At 43.1% G+C, this 19,874-nt stretch overlaps 1 protein-coding gene across 1 annotated transcript in view; it reads left to right on the top strand.

The window, feature by feature from the left end:
- Window positions 1-19,874, top strand: part of tmtc1 (transmembrane O-mannosyltransferase targeting cadherins 1) — a 139,061-nt gene that overhangs the window by 71,522 nt on the left and 47,665 nt on the right. The window contains exons 7-10 of the mRNA XM_087996930.1: window positions 1,504-1,625; window positions 10,897-11,064; window positions 13,407-13,520; window positions 14,482-14,625. Coding sequence (XP_087853056.1) covers window positions 1,504-1,625; window positions 10,897-11,064; window positions 13,407-13,520; window positions 14,482-14,625 — 548 coding nt within the window. The remainder of the gene's footprint in view (window positions 1-1,503; window positions 1,626-10,896; window positions 11,065-13,406; window positions 13,521-14,481; window positions 14,626-19,874) is intronic.

Here is a 19,874-nt window from a genome sequence, read left to right as displayed (position 1 = left end):
ATTATCCGACCAAAATACTCCCCACCCGTGTAGTTCGATAATTGAGGTTGCCCTGTATATATCAAGTGCCCTCTAAAATGGCCAAACAAGCCACTCTGTTCAGTGCCAATTAGGAAGGGTAACAATTGCTGGCTTTGTCAGCAATACCCTACACCATAAAAGAATAAAAGAAAAATTAATTTCTTGACCGGAAGAAAGCTTCAATAAAAGTTAATTTTTTTTCAAGGTGGGTGTAAAGGCTTCAATGCTTAGATTGCAGTCGTGAAACTGTAGTGGTAGACTGTGTGACTGACTAGTAATCCTTATAATCAACTCTTACATCCATGTTGCTTTAAATAAATAAGTTACAGATGTTAAATCATCCCCATACCCTAATTCTCCTCTTCATTGGAAATGTTGACTCCTCACCAGGGCACAATTCATCCTTCACCACTTTTCCCAAATTGCCTTGATTTATGTTCTATTTCTACTCCGATAAAACCACACATGGGTAACGTGAAGAGTCTGTTCTGTCGATATGTTTCTGACAGGAGTATACATTTGTACAATACAGTTAGACTGGAAACTAAACCTTTAGAAGCCAGGTTACATTGCTCAGTGTTGTCTTGGTCAGGGACAAGGGTGTTTTCCTTTTCCTCAAATCAAAGCTTTGTTCGTCTTGACAATGTTGGCCTCAGTTACTAGATATTTGAGCGTGTCATTTAAGATAACACTTGAGAGCAGGATTGAAGGAATGCTGCATTGCCTGAGCTGCCGTTATTCAGATGAACCAATTAAAGTTGAGGCCTCATTCATGACCTGCAGTGACCCAACAGAGGAGGTAATATGTATATCTTATCATTTGTAGTGTTGCTCTCCTTATCTGAGGAAGGATGTTCTGTCTATGGAGGAAGTGCAACAGAGGTTTACCAGACTGATGCCTGGGATATCAGGGCTGATGTATGAAGCGAAATCAGATCATTTAGGACTATATTCACAAAGAATGGGTGTGGGGGAAATGGTGGGGGATCGCTCTCATAGAAACCCCAGGGTCTCCAGAACCAGGCATCAATGTCTGGGGGATATGGGATAGGCCATTTAACACTGAGATGAGGAGAAATTTCTTCACCCAGAGAGTGATGAACCTAGCACAGAAGTGTTTTCAAGAAGGTAGTTCTTAGGGCTAAAGGAATCGAAGGGTACAGGGGGAAAGCAGGAGCAGGGGACTGAGTTGGATGATCAACCGTAATCATATTGAATGGCAAAGCAAGCTTGGAGGGCCAAATGGCTGCCTCCTGCTCCCACTTCAATGTTTCTATGTGATAAAATAACTGACTTACACTGAAAACTGCTGCTTGTCTACCTTGGATTCCAGCATCTGTTTTTTTTGTCTCTAACCTATTTGATTGAGCAGGTCAAGTATTGAATGTGCTGTGTCATTCTTAAATTTGACATTACCTGTTTAAAATTAGTGAATGAATTGACAATTTCCTCCTTTTGTTTTCTCTTTCTCTTCCTTTGCAGAAACTGAAGCACAGAGAAGTATTAGTGGGCCTGCTCTTCCTGGTCTTCCCATTCATCCCTGCCAGCAACCTCTTTTTCAGAGTGGGCTTTGTGGTGGCAGAGCGGGTGCTGTACATGCCCAGGTAAAGGACCCATCGTTCATGTAACAGTCTGGTGTTTACCCCGTGCCTCTTCCGAGTAACATGTAGGAACAGAGCTGTCCCGGGGTGGCAGAGAGGTTAGCCGAGCCTTTATCATCATCTTTTCACATGAGTCAATGACGGTGAAAGGTACAGACTGATGGGTAAAGAGTGGACAGCCCGAGGTCTGGAGTGGAGTGGGGAAGGGAGGGGCTTGCTGGATCTGCTTCAGCCCAACTGCAGGGGTCGATTGACAACAACTTTGTCACCTGTTTTGCAAGGCCAGTGGTGAATCGTTGGGAGTATGAGCGAATGAAGGGGAATCTAATCAAAGTATTCAAATTGATATGAAGACTGAATGAATGACTGAATGCCAGTCTGAGTGCATGGATTCAGTAGGAAGTGACCAGGAGGCATGTCTACTTGGGTCAAAGATCAGCCAGGATCTTATTAAAAAGCAGAATAATACTCAAGGGCTGAAATGATCACCACCTGCGTCTACAGCATAAAGGAGGGGAGTTCCATAAGTCTGGTGTTGCTTGGTGTCCCTCAAAACCTTGCAGTCGCTAATAGCGGAGATTTGGCACAAAGGAATTATGGGGAGCCTGTGATCATAGCTGATCAGCTCCATCGCCTGCCCTTTTCTGCACATCCCCTAGCTATCAATCAATCTCAGTTTAGCTTCAAAATTTCAATTCTCTCGGTACCAAAATAGGGGTTTGCCACAAACATGGAGTGGTGTTGGCCAAAGTTGGATACCCTCTCTGAGATCTATATGAGGGGTACAATTCCTGGTTTATATATTGTGTGAAAATGTGTTTCCTGCTTTCAGTCCTGTAGAACCTTGTTCCAAATTTAAAACCATGCCCCCTCAACCTGGAACTCTTTCTCATTCCCTGATCCCTCCCCCACACAGTTCTCATATCTTTTTCTTGTCTTTTTATCAGTTTGAATACTTTGATTAGATTCCCCTTCATTCTCTCACACTCTAACGATGACAAGCTGGATTTAGGAAGCATTCTTGTGGTTTAACACTTTATACCACCTAATCAATTTCATAAATCTACACTGCACCCTCTCCCACATCAGTATAACTTTACTGAGATGTAGGGTCTAAACACAGTACTTTGGAGAGGTCTGCGCAAGGCTCTGTGTATAGCTTTCCTATCCTGTGTATTCAATTCTGTCAAGTTAAAGCGACGATGCCATTAGCATTTTTGATTGTATTTTTGTTTTTGGGCCACTTGTAGTCATTAAGTGCCTCTTGGAACAGCAGTGACCTCTCAGTCAGTTACAAGTCTATAAGGTAGCCTCACTCCTCAGCTGAGCTCTTGAATGGGTCATAATTCCAGTGTCATAGAGTAGCACAGCATTGCTGCAACAAGATCGCCGGTTTGTCTTCATTGTTGTCCTGTTTTGTTATCCTTCAGTAAACCGCCTCTCTAAGCACTCCTGAGTTGCTAAATTCCAAAGCCGAATGCGCTGACCCCGAAATTCCAGGTTGATCTCTCATTTCCCTTTTGTTCTGTTTTTCTGCTTGATCTGTTCAGCCCCAAAAGCAGTTAGCTTCACACAATTTGGAGCCAAAGGTAAACAGATGCACGTTTCTTGAGAGTGTCTCGGCTGGGCTCCATAAAGCCATACAGCAGACATCACAGATTGCACTAGTGCCTCGCATTAACAGTTTGGAGACTGTGGCCTGGCCTAACTATTGTAGAAGAGGGCAACTGCTTGAAAAAGCTATGCAATTAATGCTGTGCCTGTTGCTCTTCATCACCAGCCCTGCAACTCAATCAATGTACATATCCCATTCACTTTGGAAAGTGAAAACATCCATCACTCATTCAGGCGATACATTTAACGTCATAACAATTGATTGTGATGGAAGCTTAATTGTCCTCTCCCTTCTGATTGTTTATCCAGTTACTTTACATCCATGTCCTTTAGTTATTGATTGTTGTGCAATTGGAAAGCTTTCTTCTGCCTTGACTATCAAAACCCCTTGCAAATTTAAATATCTGTATTGAATTTGGTTTTTTTTTGAACAAAAAATATCAATGCCAGCTCTCAATTCTTGAAATGAACTTCATCATCCTTGTGACCATTGTAATACCTCTCCCCTCAAGGTACTCTCGAGGGTTCGTAGCCCACAGAATGGAGCACTCAACTCTAGCTGACACCCCATCAACCTTTTAAAAAGATTTTGAAGAACTGCCTTTGCTTTTGTATTCTTCTGCGGATAAAGCAGAGAAACCCATATGTGATTTTAATAGGCCTTCTCAGCTCAACTTGCCATCTTTAAAGATGAGTCAACATAAGTTTTTGATTTTACCCTGCATTGAAGTCTGCCTCTTCCTAATGGAAAATAATCAATGGGCACCTGGGGAATAACCCTTTCCCCGTCTCTTGGTTTATTGTTACTCAGTTTGGACTGCCAGGAGAAAGGCCAATTTTTTTAGCCTTCAGGCATTTTTTTGACCACTCGATCCTCCACCCAGCCCTGCCTCAAATCTTGATATGCCATCCCTGATGCAGCCAGGCGGGTGGATAGATGTTCACATTCTGCCAAGGTTGCATCCATGTTATCCCTCGGTTAGCCTAAAATAATATATATGGTAATTTTTCCAAATCGAACTGCGCCACATTGCCCTGCTTTTGACGAGCGGCGATATGCGTCGTCACTCTGTTATCCTGTCTGGTTTGACAGTCACAAATTACCAACCGGTGAACTACTGATCAATAGAAAGCTGGATTCACAGCATGTGGAAGTCCAAGACAATTCCATTACCATCTTTGACTGTTACGGAAACCGTTTCCTTGTTCTAACTGAAAACTGAAAGAGTTGCAGATGCTGGAAATCAGAAGCAATAACAGAAATTGCTGGAAAAGCTCAGCAGGTCTGGCAGCATCTGTGGAGAGAAATCAAAGTTAATATTTTCGGATCTAGGAATTCAGTTCAATGCACCCAGGAGGGTGGCAGCGAAGGTGGAGATACCTGTTCCAAGGCCCATGAAATCTTAGCAGCATCTGAAAATGGCTGCCATTAGGTCAATGAATGACCTCAATTCATTAGCTTAATTGAATAAACATTCTGAAGTAGAGACCTATCAGCATAGAGTCATAGAGATGTACAGTACGGAAACAGACCGTTCGGTCCAACTGATCCATGCCGACCAGATATCCCAAGCCAATCTAGTCCCACCTGCCAGCACCAGGCCCATATCTCTCCAAACCCTTCCTATTCATATACCCATCCAAATGCCTTTTAAATGTTGCAATTGTACTAGCCTCCACCACTTCCTCTGGCAGCTCATTCCATACACGTACCACCCTCTGTGTGAAAACATTGCTCCTTAGGTCTCTTTTATATCTTTCCCCCCTCACCCTAAACCTATGCCCTCTAGTTCTGGACTACCCCACCCCAGGGGAAAGACCTTTGTCCATTTATCTTATCGATGCCCCTCATAATTTTGTAGACCTCTATAAGGTCACCCCTCAGTCTCCGATGCTCCAGGGAAAACAGCCCAGCCTGTTCAGCCTCTCCCTGTAGCTCAAATCCTTCAACCCTGGCAACATCCTTGTAACTCTTTACTGAACCCTTTCAAGTTTCACAACACGTTTCCGATAAGAAGGAGACCAGAATTGCACACAATATTCCAACAGTGGCCTAACACATGTCCTGTGCAGCCACAATATGACCTCCCAACTCCTGTGCTCAATACTCTGACTAAGAAAGGATAGTATACTAAACGTCTTCTTCACTCTCCTATCTACCTGTGACTGCACTTTCAAGGAACTATGAACCTGTACTCCAAGGTCTCTTTGTTCAGCAACACTCCCTAAGACCTTACCATTAAGTGTATAAGTCCTGCTAAGATTTGCTTTCCCAAAATGCAGCACCTCGCATTTATCTGAATTAAACTCCATCTGCCACTTCTCAATCCATTGGCCCATCTGGTCAAGATCCTGTTGTAATCTGAGGTAACCTTCTTCGCTGTCCACTACACCTCCAATTTTGGTGTCATCTGCAAACTTATTAATTATACCTCTTATGCTCACATCCAAATCATTTATATAAATGACAAAAAGTAGAGGACCCAGCAATGATCCTTGTGGCAGTCCATTGGTCACAGGCCTCCAGTCTGAAAAACAATCCTCCACCACCACCCTCTGTCTTCTGCCTTTGAGCCAGTTCTGTATCCAAATGACTGGTTCTCCTTGTATTCTGTGACATCTAACCTTGCCAACCAGTCTCCCATGGGGAACCTTATCGAATGCCTTATGGATCACATAGATCCATGTAGATCACATCTACTGCTCTGCCCTCATCAATCCTCTTTGTTACTTCCTCAAAAAACTGAATCAAGTTTGTGAGACATGATTTCCCATGCACAAAGCCATGTTCACTATCCCGAATCAGTCCTTGCCTTTCCAAACACATGTACATCTTGTCCCTCAGGATTCCCTCCAACAACTTGCCCACCACCGTGTCAGGCTCACTAGTTCCCTGGCTTGTCCTTACCGCCCTTCTTAAGCAGTGGCACCACGTTAGCCAACCTCCAGTCTTTTGGCACCTCACCTGTGACTATTGATGATACAAATATCTCAGCAAGAGGCCCAGCAATCACTTCTTTAGCTTCCCGCAAAGTTCTCAGGTACACCTGATCAGGTCCTGGGGATTTATCCACTTTTATGCGTTTCAAGACATCCAGCATGTCCTCCTCTGTCATATGTACATTTTTCAAGATGTCACTATCTATTTCCCTACATTCTATATCTTCCATATCCTTTTCCACAGTAATACTGATGCAAAATACTTGTTTAGTATCTCCCCATTTTCTGTGGCTCCACACAGAGGCCGCCTTGCTGATCTTTCAGTTACCCTTTTGTCCTTAATGTATTTGTAAAAGCCCTATGGATTCTCCTTAATTCTATTTACCAAAGCTATCTCATGTCCCCTTTTTGCTCTCCTGATTTCCCTCTTCAGTATACTCCTACTGCCTTTATACTCTTCTAAAGATTCACTCGATCTATCCTGTCTATACCTCACATATGCTTCCTTCTTTTTCTTAACCAAACCCTCAATTTCTTTAGTCATCCGGCATTCCCTATACCTACCATCCTTCCCTTTCACCCTAACAGGAATACGCAACATCGAGGGCCGAAGGGCCTGTACTACGCTGTAATGTTCTATCTATCTATAATTAGTCTGGATTCTCGTTATTTTAATGAGAAATGTTAACTGTGTTTCTCTCTGTACAAGTGCTGCCAGACTTGCTGGGCATCTCCAATATTCTCTGCTTTTCTTTCAATTTAACACAGTTGGCCTTTCTGGTGCCCTTGATAAAATAAATATCCTCTGGTCCACCGTCCCAAAGCTTTTTCCTGCCATTTTATTCCTCTCCTGTCCATGTTCCGAGGAAAGGTAGAAGAATTATCCGGGTGTCTTGAACAAAATCCCCCTCTCAATCAGCCACAGCAAAAGGAATTTGTTGGTCATGGGTGTGATGTATTCTGAGAGTGTCAAAGTTCATCAGTGATGCTATATTTGAAAGAAAATGTTCTGTCTTAGTCCTTTTCTAGGTGACATAATAGACTGCATTGAATTCTGAGTGCCCATTCTGGGAGAAAAGTAATCCTTTTGCCATGGATTCCCTGTCCATATTTTGTCCCTGCTGGGCCATTCTACTGTTGTCACTTCCTCGGGGTGTGGCGGTGGTGGGGGAAGGTTTTAAACTTCAATTATGTTGAGGCCTTGAGCGTTTTTCAGAAGAAGTAATCTGGGATATAGCTCTATTTTTTGTCAATGATTACTTGAGGGTGACTTTTTCACATGGAACACCAAACTCCAGGCTATGCATTCCACCCGCACCCCGCAACCCCCAAACAAAAAACTCCATTCATCATTGCAATATTCCAAAAAATAAATCTGTTTGGAACAAGAAACTTGTTTCACTTCAAGTCCCTGTCATTGGGGCAGTGAAAATCGCTTGCCAGTTTATATTCCAGACTCCCCCACTTTTGTATGTATTCTGCAGACAGTTTCCAAGGGAGTTAGGCTACACCAGATCTTATTGAATGGTACCTTAGGCTCTAGGCATTGAAGGGCCCATTCCTGTTCCTAAGTGGCACGGTGGGTCAGTGGTTAGCATTGCTGCCTCACAGTGCCAGAGACCTGGGTTTGATTCCCCCCTCAGGCGACTGTCTATGTGGAATTTGCACATTCTCCCCGTGTCTGTGTGGGTTTCCAAAGATATGCAGGTTAAGGTGAATTGGCCATGCTAAGTTGCCCATAGTGTTCAGGGATGTGTAGGTTTGGTGCATTAGTCAGGAATAAACATAGAATAATACGGTAGGGGAATGAGTCTGGGTGGGTTACTCTTTGGAGGGTCAGTGTAGACTTGTTGGGCTAAATGACCTGTTTCCACAGTGGAGGGATTATAAACATCTAAGTTCAATAGTTACTATTCTAATTAAGTCATGTATTAAACTGTTGAATCTGGATGTAGGTTTGCTCGCAGAGCTAGAAGGTTCATTTTCAGATGTTTCGTCACCATACTAGGTAACATCTTCAGTGAGCCTCCACATGAAGCACTGGTAGCATGGCCCGCTTTCTGTTTGTGTTTAGCTTTCCTTGGGTTGGTGATGTCATTTCTTACAGTGAAGTTATTTGCTGTGGTGATGTCATTTCCTGTTCTTTTTCTCAGGGGTGGTAAATGGGATCCAAGTCAATTTGTTTGTTGATCGAGTTCTGGTTGGAATGCCATGCTTCTTGTTACTGAGAAATTGGTGGACTGTGTTCATTGGGTACCCATTCTTTTTGAATACATTGTATAGGTAATTTTGCTTTGCTCTGTGTAGTTCCTCTGTGTTGCAGTGATTGGTGGATCGTTGAAGTAATGTTTTAATGCAGCTTCGTTTGTGGGTGTTAGGATGATTGCTTCTGTACTTCAGTATTTGGTCCATATGTGTTGTTTTCCTGTAGACGCTGGTTTGAAGTTCCCCATTGGCTGTCCACTCTATTGCGACATCTAGGAATGGCAGTTTGTTGTTTTCCTCCTCTTTAGTAATTTTATGCCAGTAAGGGTATTATTGATGGTCTTGAAGGTTTCCTCTATTTTGTTTCATTCAGTGATGACAAAGGTGTCATCCACCTAGCGGACCCAGAGTTTGGGTTGGATGGTTGGCAGATCTGTTTGAGTCTCTTCATTACTGCCCCTGATATCGGAGATCCCATGGGTGTTCCGTTGGTTTGTCTGTAGGTTTTGTTGTTGAAGGTGAAGTGGGTGGTAAGGCATAGGTCCACTAGCTTGATGACATTGTACTTGCTGATGAAGTTGGTGGTGTTTGGTGTATGTATCTTTGGGTCTTCTAATAACGTAGTCAGTGTTTCCTTGGCCAGGTTGATGTGAACAGGGCTGTTACATCAAAGGTGACCATTATTTCATCCTCTTCTATCTTGGTGTCTTTGGTGGTCTTCAGGAATTCTTATCCTATATTGTTATCCTGCCTGCAGACAAAGAACACTTGACAGTCATTTTAAATCAAAGACACTACATTGAGAAAGCAAACGTACTATTTGCAGATACCAACACTTATCAACAAGTGGTGACAGACCCGACCCCACAACAACGAGACCACCGCATCACAGCCCTACTCAAAAAAATTCAGAAATCTGTAGAAATAAATAAGACCAACTTTCAAAAAATGAAACCAGACAGATCCAACACACCACACTTCTCCGGATTACCAAACATTCATGAACCAGGAGCCTCCCCTCAGATCCATAGACTCGCTACCTGGAACACCAATTTACAGATTAGCCAAGGAGCTACACCGAAGACTAAAATATTTAGTTGTAGACTCACACCACTCCATCCCCTCCACCCAAGAATTCCTGAAGACCATCAAAGACATCAAGATAGAAGAGGATGAAATAATGTCTCTTTTCACATTCACAAGCAATTCTTTCATTCTTGTGCATGTGATAGAAGATCTATCTTGTATATGTGTGGAACATTTTTTTGAATGATAGAGTTTTCTCTCTGTGTGACCTAGTACTCCCTCACGTTAGATAAATAGAATCAGTGCATGCAGTGTGCATGCAGGCCATCCAGCCCATCCAGTCCATATTAACCCACAGAGTATCCATCCCATCCTTTTAACCCTGTATTTACCATGGCTAATTCACCTCATCTGCACATCCCTGGACACTATGGGCAATTTAATGTGGCCAATCCATCTAACCTGCAGATCTTTAGACTGTGGAAGGGAACTGGAGGACTCAGATGAAACCCACACATACATGGGGAGAATGTGCAAACTTCACACAGACAGCCGCCAGAGGCTGGAATCAAACCTGGGTCCCAGACACTGTGAGGTAGCAGTGCTAACTACTGAACCAATGTATCACCATTTTCAGGCCAGCACCCTTGGTCCTGGAGGAGCGCTCTCATTTTTACTGTATTGGTTGTGTATGGTAGAAATGACAAATAAAAGCTACTATATTCTGCTCAATTGTTTGCAGGATATCTCAAAGTCCTTTCTTAAGTAGTCATAGGTTTAGTGTAATTATAATTTATATCGCTTCAGTGTCTAAGCTCTGTAATCCTCTCTAGCCTTGGAAACTTCACTAATTCTTATCTCTAGTACATCGGTACTACCTTCATTGTACCATCAATGGTCTAGTTTCTCAGCTCTGGAATTGCTTCCTCAGCCCACCCTGTCTCTGAACCATTGCCTCTCCATTTCTGACTAAGCTTTCCATCACCAATTATAATCCTAATTTCTTAACTTGAAATTTGCTTGTGCTCCAACCACCTTGATTTGTTTTATTTTCTGCATTCAAATCGCTATAAGCAAGTGAAACTTGGCAGGTTTGGCAGCACCTGTGGAGAGAAGAAAAAGAGTTGATGTTTTGGCTGCAGCAGCCCTTCTCTAGAACCGTTCTCCACAGATGCTGCCAGACCTGCTGAGTTTTTCCAGCAATTTGTTTCTGATTTCCAGCGTTCTTTCAATCTTTTTCATATGTTAGCAAGTGGCTGTTGCCAGGCAACCCACAAGAAATGTTCTTCCAAGTTTTAGGGAATTTTGAGTTTAATTTTGATCCTTAATTTGAAATTATCAGGTTAGCTACAATCTCACTGAATGTCAGGACAGGCTCAGTGGGCCAAATGGCCTGTTTTTGCTCTTATGCCTTCTGGTCTCGTGCGTGAGGGATACTTATTTTCCACATTGTTGACGTGTCTGTCTCCCTTTTGTTTTACAACTTCAGTATGGGATACTGCATCCTGGTCGTCCATGGCTTGAATCGATTGTGTGGTGTTCTCAGTAAATGGGGAGCTACAGTTCTCACGGTAACCATGTTGCTTGTAGTAGGACTGTTCTTCTGGAAGACCCTGAAACAGAATGAGGTGTGGCTATCCAGGGAATCTCTGTTCAGGTGAGCGACTGTTATAGAAATGCATAACTGGGCCTGTACTCTGGAGTCGAGAAAAATGAGAAGTGACCCCATTGAAACTTCCAAATTTTTAGGACACTTGACAGAGTAGATGCAGAGAGCTTGTTTCCCATTGTGGGAGGATCTAGGACCAGAGGACATGATCTCACAACAATCAGTCATGCATCTAAGACAGAGGTGAGGAGGAATTTCTGCACTGAGGGGAGTAAATCTGTGGAATTCTTTACCACAGAGTCAAGGCTGGGTCATGAATTATGTGCAAGGGGGAGGTAGTCACACTTTTTTATCAGTAAGGGAATGGAGGGTTATGGAGAAAAGGCAGGAAAGTAGAATTGAAGATTAGTAAATCAACCATGATCTCACTGAATGGGGGGGGGGGGAGAGATTGATGGGCAGAATGGCCTATTTCTCTGACATTGTATGGCCTTACAAAGGAGTGAAGCAAAGGGAAAATTTGAGTAAAAGAAGTACTCAAGAACATAGTGATAAAGGTGCACATTAAGCAGAGAATTTTGGATTTCAGATGAAATAATGGGAGTGAGATTTATGATCCAAAAGAGTGATCATAACAACAAATCCATGTCCTCCTGCCATGATTCCCACTGCGTATGTGTCAATAGGATGACGTTGCTGTTTGCTCCTCTTCAATCTCCTTCAGAGTTGGCCTCACTGGGGCACTGGCCTAACAGGAGCACCGAGCGATTTGTTCTGGTCATATTTGTGCAGGTTCCTTGTTGCCTCACTCAATTTCCTTTGGTTGGAGGAGAAGCCTATGACAGAAAATTCCAAGAGTAGTGACAGGTATCAAAGTATCAGAAGAATAATCGTCTCACCAACTCCATCTCTCCCAATTTGGTCATCGAAAGAAATCTCAGAGCCATGGGGTTTGTGTTCAGCTGTACAAGTTGAACGATGAACAGAAGTACAAAAATAGGTTTTTCAAAACACAAAGGAGGAAGCCCAGTAGTTCAAAGGGTAATGACTGTAAAGTGACCCAGATAGTGGTGTGAACATCATAGGAGTGGGCATCTTCCCTTCCAATGTTGATCTTTGCCTTGATAGCCACAGCAAGAAATGAGGGGAAGCTGGAACTGTGGGGCAGTTGATATGGAGAAGCAGTGGTACTCACCCGAATGGAGAGCAACGGAGCTAAGGTCCAGACATTGTTTCCAGGTTTGGATGCTGGAAAAGCGCAGCAGGTCAGGCAGCATCCAAGGAGCAGGAGAATCCAAGTTTCGGGCACGAGCCCTTCTTCAGGAATGGAAACGTCCGAAACATCAATTCTCCTGCTCCTTGGATGCTGCCTGACCTGCTGCGCTTTTCCAGCAACACATTTTCAGCTCTGATCTCCAGCATCTGCAATCCTCACTTTCTCCAGGTTTGGATGGGATGGTTAAGGAGTGAGCCAGGTCCTCACAGAACACTTTTCATTGAAAGAAAAACAGGCATTTTAAGAAAGTAATGCACACTTTGAGTGTGGCTTATGAAGCTTCTTCCCTGCTATTTGTTCCCTTTATCATCTCTGAAAGATATGAAAGACTCCATCAGTTCCTCATTCAGTTGCCAGCATGTGCAGACTATACAAGGTATTGCAGCCGATCCTAATCCTGCCCCTTTTTGGTGTTCCTCCATGTATAAGGGCTTCACACAGGAGGAAGAACGGAATACTTATAAACTTTTGCCTCTTTAACCCAGTGAAGCTATGGGTAATCGCTTGGACTGAACAACAGCCCCCACTGAGTTCAACTGTCTGAGCCCAAATTGGGATTGAACGTTGGGAGTACTTTTGTTGGGATGATTGTGGATAGAGACAGCATCTCTGAACCACTGGAATAACTCAAATAATATCATCTTTATCCTTGCATGTTGATCACAGGGTGTAAACCCTTGACATTCTTTCTTATGCGCTCATTCCCCTCTAACCACTTGGACTGTGCCTCGTATTGTCAGAGTTTGGTTAGAGTATCTCATCTAAAAAGCTGCAAGATCAGCAGGGATGCCCTGTTCACTCTTGGGTTAACAGTATTATGTTTTCTAGATAAGATTTCGTGTTGGCGCACGCTCACCATACCAGTAGGAGAAATGTGTCATGAGTAATGTAAAAGGGAGAGTAGGGCTAGTGTCCAAGATGGTGTCTTCAGGCCTTAAGAAATATCTCAATCTTGTCCTGTAAGTTAATTCGAAGTGTTAATGCATTACTATAGATACTTATATTAAATAGCCATTGATATCATTGAATGTAATGAAGATAATAAAGTGCTGCTTTCACTAAGACCCGTGCTGAGCCAGTAATTCTGGCTGATTATTTCCCTGTCTCTCTACAGATCTGGAGTTCAGACTTTGCCCCTTAATGCCAAGGTGCACTATAACTATGCCAACTTCCTGAAAGATTACGGTCGCCATGACGAAGCTGTTTACCATTATAAAACAGCTTTGAGGTAAGCAATGAGATCCATGTTTTCCTTCCTTTATTTACCTAACCTTCAGACGTAAAACATTTCCTGCAACAAAAGGCCAGCCTTCCACAGAAGGGGCTTGGCTCAGTGCTGAAAGTTTGTCATGTAGAGCGGCTGCTTGGCTGTGGTCCAACGCCTTAGTGCTTCCTGATGAAGGACAGTACAAAAGTTGCCATAGATACACCTTTTTTTCTGTTTAGGAATTAGTTAGTCTGCTTGCAGTTCAGCAGATGTAGAGCAGAGTATTATGCACCCTGTCTTGTTTGCTGCTTTGTGTCTGCTTATCAAAAGATTGGTTTTAGGATTAAGGAACGTAGCATACCAGACAGACTGTGTAACCCAGGCTTGATGTTAAAGTAAAAGGAAAGAAAAGGAAGGCTTACGGAAAACACAGAGATCCAAATCGCATGAACAAAACAGAAATACTTGAATTTCTCTCACACCTTATCGAAGTTTAAGATGTTCAAAAGCACTTCAGCACTGATGAATTATTTTTGAAGTGCAGTCACTCCTGTCATGTAGATCAATCACGACAGTTATTTTGTGCACAGTGCAATCATGCAAACAGCAGTGGAGATGACTGTGCAGTTTATCTGTATGTAGCTGGGGGGAGAAACATTAGTTAGATTGCTCGGGGATTTGGCATGCTAACCATGGGATCTTACCTTCATACGCAAGCAATCACCTTCATTGAGGTGCCATTAAAAGATAATTGAAAAGTTGGCATAAAATTCTATGAAATGTACAACTTTTAGATAGACTGTTGTGCTAGGGAAAAGAGCCCCAGTCTGTTTGATTATTTCTGATGGGTAAAGTTACAGATGAAATGTCTCAAAGGTCTGCAGTCGACCCTGTAACATTGCTGTGTTGTGCCTGATAAATGGATTTACAGGACTGAATTCCTACTGTTCCCTGTTGGGTTCTGCAATCTATTTTCTGCCAGGTTGTACCCACGTCATGCCAGTGCACTCAACAATCTTGGCACATTGACCAAGGACGTGTCTGAGGCAGAGGTCCACTACAGAGAGGCTTTAAAACTGAATCCTCAGCATAACCGTGCGCTGTTCAATCTGGGGAACCTGTTGAAGTAAGTGCAAAGATTTGGCATATGCTTTGAAAATGTTTGGAATGTTGCGGTGCAGATGTTCGAGTCTGTGTTAAAATGTGATCGTAAAGCGGTCACTGCTACAAGTGGGTTTGACATTCCTCACCAGCTTCTGTTTCTGGAAATTTCTCTTACTTACGTTAAACTATTCAGGACATCTTTTCTCCTCCTCCAGCACCGCTAAACTGCACTGCTCTGATAGACCATTTCTCGCTGTGCATCCTGCAGCTGGAAAAAAAGCTGCAGCCTCCCTGCCCATCAGGGATGGGTCTGCTTTTCTGACATGAAACTATTTCTGTCATTCTTCCTATATCATATCATTGTTGCTTGGCAACAATTCAATTTTGTTCCCATCTTCTTGTTTTTTTAAGACATTGAATTATTCACTGTGAGGGTTTTTCATAAAAGCTGAGTTATAATGCTCTAAGTATGTTTCCAGACACTCCCACATCATTCCCAGAGCTCAAAAATGAACTTAAGTCCGTCACCACTTAATGCACACAATATAGAAACACAAATCAAGCTTAAAGCTTTACTTAGTTCGGTCTACTTTAGAACCCAACTTTCCAAATAATATTATGCAGTGGACCATGTAGCAGAGCTTATCTGTGGTTTCAGCATGTTTGAGTGGTATCACTGTAGTTCATCATAGGTACTGTCTGTACAGCCCTAGCTCAACTCCACCTGCAGCACAACATTGCAAGTTTGGATTTGTTCTGGTTTTTGTTATATGTAAGAGGAGATTTTGAGAGAGGTACTCAAAATTAGAAGATGTTTTGAGAAAGCCTGTTGGGTGAATGTATCTATTGGCAGGATGTGGGCATTGCTGACTGGGCCAGTGTTTATTCCCTTGAGGAGGTGGGGTTGAACCACTGCAGTCTATTTGGTGTTGGTACATGTGGTGAGGTAGCGAGTTCCAGAATTTTGACCCAGTGAGCCTGAATAAATGGCAATTTATTTCCAAGTCAGAATGGTGAATGACTTGGAGGGGAATTGGCAGATAGTGGTGTTCCCACGTATCTGCTGCCTTTGTCTTTCTAGATTGTGGATTTGGAAGGTGCTGTCTGAGGATCTTTGGAGTTCTGCAGTGCATCTTCTAAATAATACACACTGCTGTTATAATCATTGGTGGTACAGGGTGTGGATGCGATGTCAAACAATCAGGCAGCCTTATTCTGGATGGTTTCAAGCTTCTTGAGCATTGTTGGAGCTGCATTCATCCAGGTAAGTGGGGGGTATTCAATCGCCGTCCTGATTTGTGCCTTGTTGATGGTAGTCAGGCTTTGGGGAGTCAGGAAGTGAGTTACTCGCTGTGGAATTGCTAGCCTCTGACACGTTCCTGTAGCCACTGTGTTTATATGGCAAGTCCAGCTCAGTTTCTGCTGAATGGTGACCCTCAGGGCTTTGATGATGGTACAGTCAATGATAGTGATGCCATTGAATGCCAATGGGTAATGGTTAGATTCTCTCTTTTTTCCGAGATGGTTATTGCTTGGCACTTGTGTGATGTTAATGTTACATGGCACTTGCCAGCCTAAGCCTAGATACGGACTAGGTCTTCTTGTATTTGAACATGGACTGCTTCATGGTGCTGAACAATATGTAATCATCAGCGAACATTTCCACTTATGACCTGATGGTGGAGGGACGGTCACCAATAAAGCAACTGAATGTGGATTGGCTGAGGACGCTCTCCTGAGGAACTCCTGCAGAGATGTCCTGGAGATGAGATGGCTGACCTTCAGCAACCACAACCATCTTCCTTTGTGCTAAGTGTGACTCCAATTGGCAGAGGTTTCCCCCTGATTCCCATTGATTCTAATTTGCTAGTGCCCCACTTGGTTATATACGGCATTGATATCAAGGACATTCATTCTCACCTCACCTATGGAATTCAGCTCTTTGGTTATATTTGATCATAGGATTGTCATAGAACTTTGAGGGGGAGGTGAAGAGATTTTTTTTAAAGTAGTGAGTTGTCTGAAATGCATTATCTGTAAAAGTGGTGGAAGTTGACCCGGTGGTAACTTTTGAGAGAGAAACTGTGTATTTACTTGAGCAGGGGGAGTGGAATTCATTGGGCATTTCTTTCCAAGAGATGGAGTAGAACAAATTGCCACATTCAGTTTCTGAATGGTTCTATATTGTGAGAATTCTTTGAGTGTTCCAAGGTTTGTGCACCCAAGCATAGCAAGATCGCAGGGTGTTTGGCAGTAGTCCGGTTTGGAAAATCAGGTCAGATTTGTCAGCACAGATATTGCTATTGTCGGGCCTATCAGTATTGCGAACTGATTAATTGTTTTCTGTCATGTTATTGCGTGGTGTGCAATACACAGTGCAACAAAGCCTGTTTCGGCCTCGCACTTGCTTTTCACTGTGGTTTCTTTGTTCTCCTCATTGACTGAGTGCAAGTTACCTCATCTTACCTTCCTTCAAAATATAGTAACCATTGTTAGACAATATTCTGGAGTCTTGCTGTTAGCTTCCATTGCTTACAATGTGGAGAAGGGAAAATTGGATTTCTTCCGTGGATTTGCAGAAAGAGATATCAAGCTGTTGTCTTTCTGAAGGAGTCCTGCCAAAACCATTCATTGTATGTCCATCAGACGATCAGATGGAGGTGGAGGTAGTTTACCGCTGTTGAAATGAATGGCAGGGGATTCCTGAGGTGCTGAATGGTCTACTCATGTTCCAATGTAAATATTGGCTGTGTTTAAAACTATTGCCTCAACGAAAAAAAATTGGCTGCCTGAAAGAATTAGAAATAAATTGATCTGTAAAATGCAGTTGAAAAAGAGGGCAGAGATGGGATAAGGGTTCCGCATGGACCAGAGGGCAGTTGCTACTTGAAGGGAAAAGGGGCTAAAAACAATGAAATGCTAAAGGAAGATGTTGTAGACAAGGACTGAAGAATTATACATCTGTAGCTTTAATTTGTGTGCTTTGTATCCAAAATTGTTAAAAATCTAACATGATATTGAGATACATAATCAAGTATGCAGACAAGTTATCCGTGTCTTATTATGTAGTTTATGCTCAGGCTCTCTGTTCACAGACGGATGACACTCAGACCTTGACAGCAGATAGTGCCACACCCATTTCTCAGGTGCAAAAGATGTGGTACGCATCCGGTGTCATGCAATGACGTTGACACTCTGCGTCAAGAAAATAATTGAGGAAAAAGCAGTAGAAGACTGCTCTGTGACCCCTTGGGTAATCACACCAGGTCCAGAAGATCTCAAGATGCCATCCAGTTACACCAGCCCCGATCTCCATCCCTGTTGAGAATCGGTCCAGCTCCACTCGATGGTGTGGTGCCAACCATCACCAGCACTGGCAGAGTTGCTGGTTTGTGGTCTTCAGCTTTCAGTTAACTTTGGGTTATTTGCTGCTTTGCGATGTCTTCAAAAACCTAATCCTGATCTCAGAGAAGATCTTGCTGCTGCTGCATTGTGCTCAGTTGGCTTTTTGTATAGACATGGCATGGTCTGTCAGGAATGCCCCTGGGATTTTTGGAAGGGGTGGGGACAGCAAGGGATGTTGGAGGGAGTGAGGAGCAAGCTGGATGAGGCGGTCGCTGTGGAGGAACGCACAGAGGATCCTTCTCTGAACATGACCTCACTGAGGCGCAATACCTTGGGCTTTAGAAACACTAGCTGTTGTCGATCTATGTCAGCTGTTACCTCTCATCCCTACTTTGTTCTGTCAAACTGGATACAGTTCCAGATACTGCTGCAATTCTGCATTGATGATGAGCTTTGGTGCTTACCTTGTCCAAACCCATTATTTGTTTCATCTCTCTTGCACCGGGGGTCCATTGGGCAACAATTAAGAAGTAGAAATAATATTTCTTACAATATATATATATTTATACACTTTCTAACTCAGGCCACTTTTGACTTGAAGGATGTTTGAAGTGCACTACTCGGCATCCAATATTAATTTGAGGAAGTGGTGTGTGAAGCATTGGGACTTTTCTGTGGCTTCTGCTTGCTCCCTCAATTTACAGTATCAGGCCATTGTATTTCCGTCTCCATGCCCAGCTTCCCGAAAGGAGAGCGCGTGTGTCATTTTTATCAGGTCATTGTTTAATTTCTCCAGTGTGAGAGTTTTGTCCTGCAGTGTCGCTCATTGCTTTGTGAACTGTGAACGGTGGTTGTGAGGCATTCCTTTGTAAGACAGGTCAGAATGCTCGTATTGTTGTAGTGATTAGATTAGATTCCCCACAGTGTGGAAACAGGCCCTTCAGCCCAACGACTCCACACCAACCCTCTGAAGAGCAACCCACCCAGACCCATTCACCTGCATTCACCCCTGACTAATGTGTGGTGGATGTTATTGTAAGATCACAGCTGGACAGAGTTGGAGACAAAATTGGTCAAAGAGTAAAACCTGACTCGGTCTCGCAGGGGTCATGGAAAATTAGGGAGACCATTGAGTGTCACAAACCTCTTTCACCGTTCACTTAGTTTATTGCTGATTGTTTTTTTAACTTCATTTACCCATCTTTGTTGCCAACCCCTCAGTCGATATGCTGACCAAAGATGAATTTGACTTTCAATGTGTTTAATCGTATATGGCTTTGATCTGAGCACGATACCAAATTTGATCACGTTGACTGATCTCTACTCTGAGGTGGTTGGAAAGATAAATAATGTGGTAACTGAACTTAGGTGAGAGGTGAGATAAAGGAAGGCTGAAGTTTATTCTTGTTCAAGCATCTGTTAGAGGCCTGTGTCATTCTCTTTTAAACTTGTGCCCAACTTATAGACAATCTATTTCTTTCACCTTTGCTAGTTTTTTTTGGCAGTTGTTGACTCTGGGATTTGAAAAGATATAGCAAGCAGCAAGAGTTTTTCTCTCTGATGGCCCTGAGTCTATGGCCCTGAGCTGTCTTCCCCAAGGAGTGGTGGGAGCAAGGTTTAATTCTAACAAAAGGGTTAAAGGGTGGGTGTCAGGTTGAACAGTGAGTGATGGTGGTTGGGCAGGCAGGATGTGAGGCTACAATTAGATCTGACTGATGTTATTGAGGGATCTACTCTTGCTCCCAATTTTGTTTGTATGAAAGGATCTCTAATCAAAGCAGCCTGTCTGTACAGGTCCAATACTTTGTGACCACAATAAACATACTCCCAACCCAACTCAATAACTATGTGAACTACTGGGAGTGGCAAAATGAACAGGGCAACCCAGCACAATTGGAGACAACAATATCAGAAATTCACCCCATT

This window comes from Chiloscyllium plagiosum, unplaced genomic scaffold (assembly GCF_037043375.1).
Source record: "Chiloscyllium plagiosum isolate Xiang-an unplaced genomic scaffold, Cpla_swu_hap1 HiC_scaffold_19, whole genome shotgun sequence".
Taxonomy (NCBI): domain Eukaryota; kingdom Metazoa; phylum Chordata; class Chondrichthyes; order Orectolobiformes; family Hemiscylliidae; genus Chiloscyllium; species Chiloscyllium plagiosum.
The sequence above is the reverse complement of the archived record's forward strand: the minus strand, read 5'-3'. Positions and strand labels throughout refer to the sequence as shown.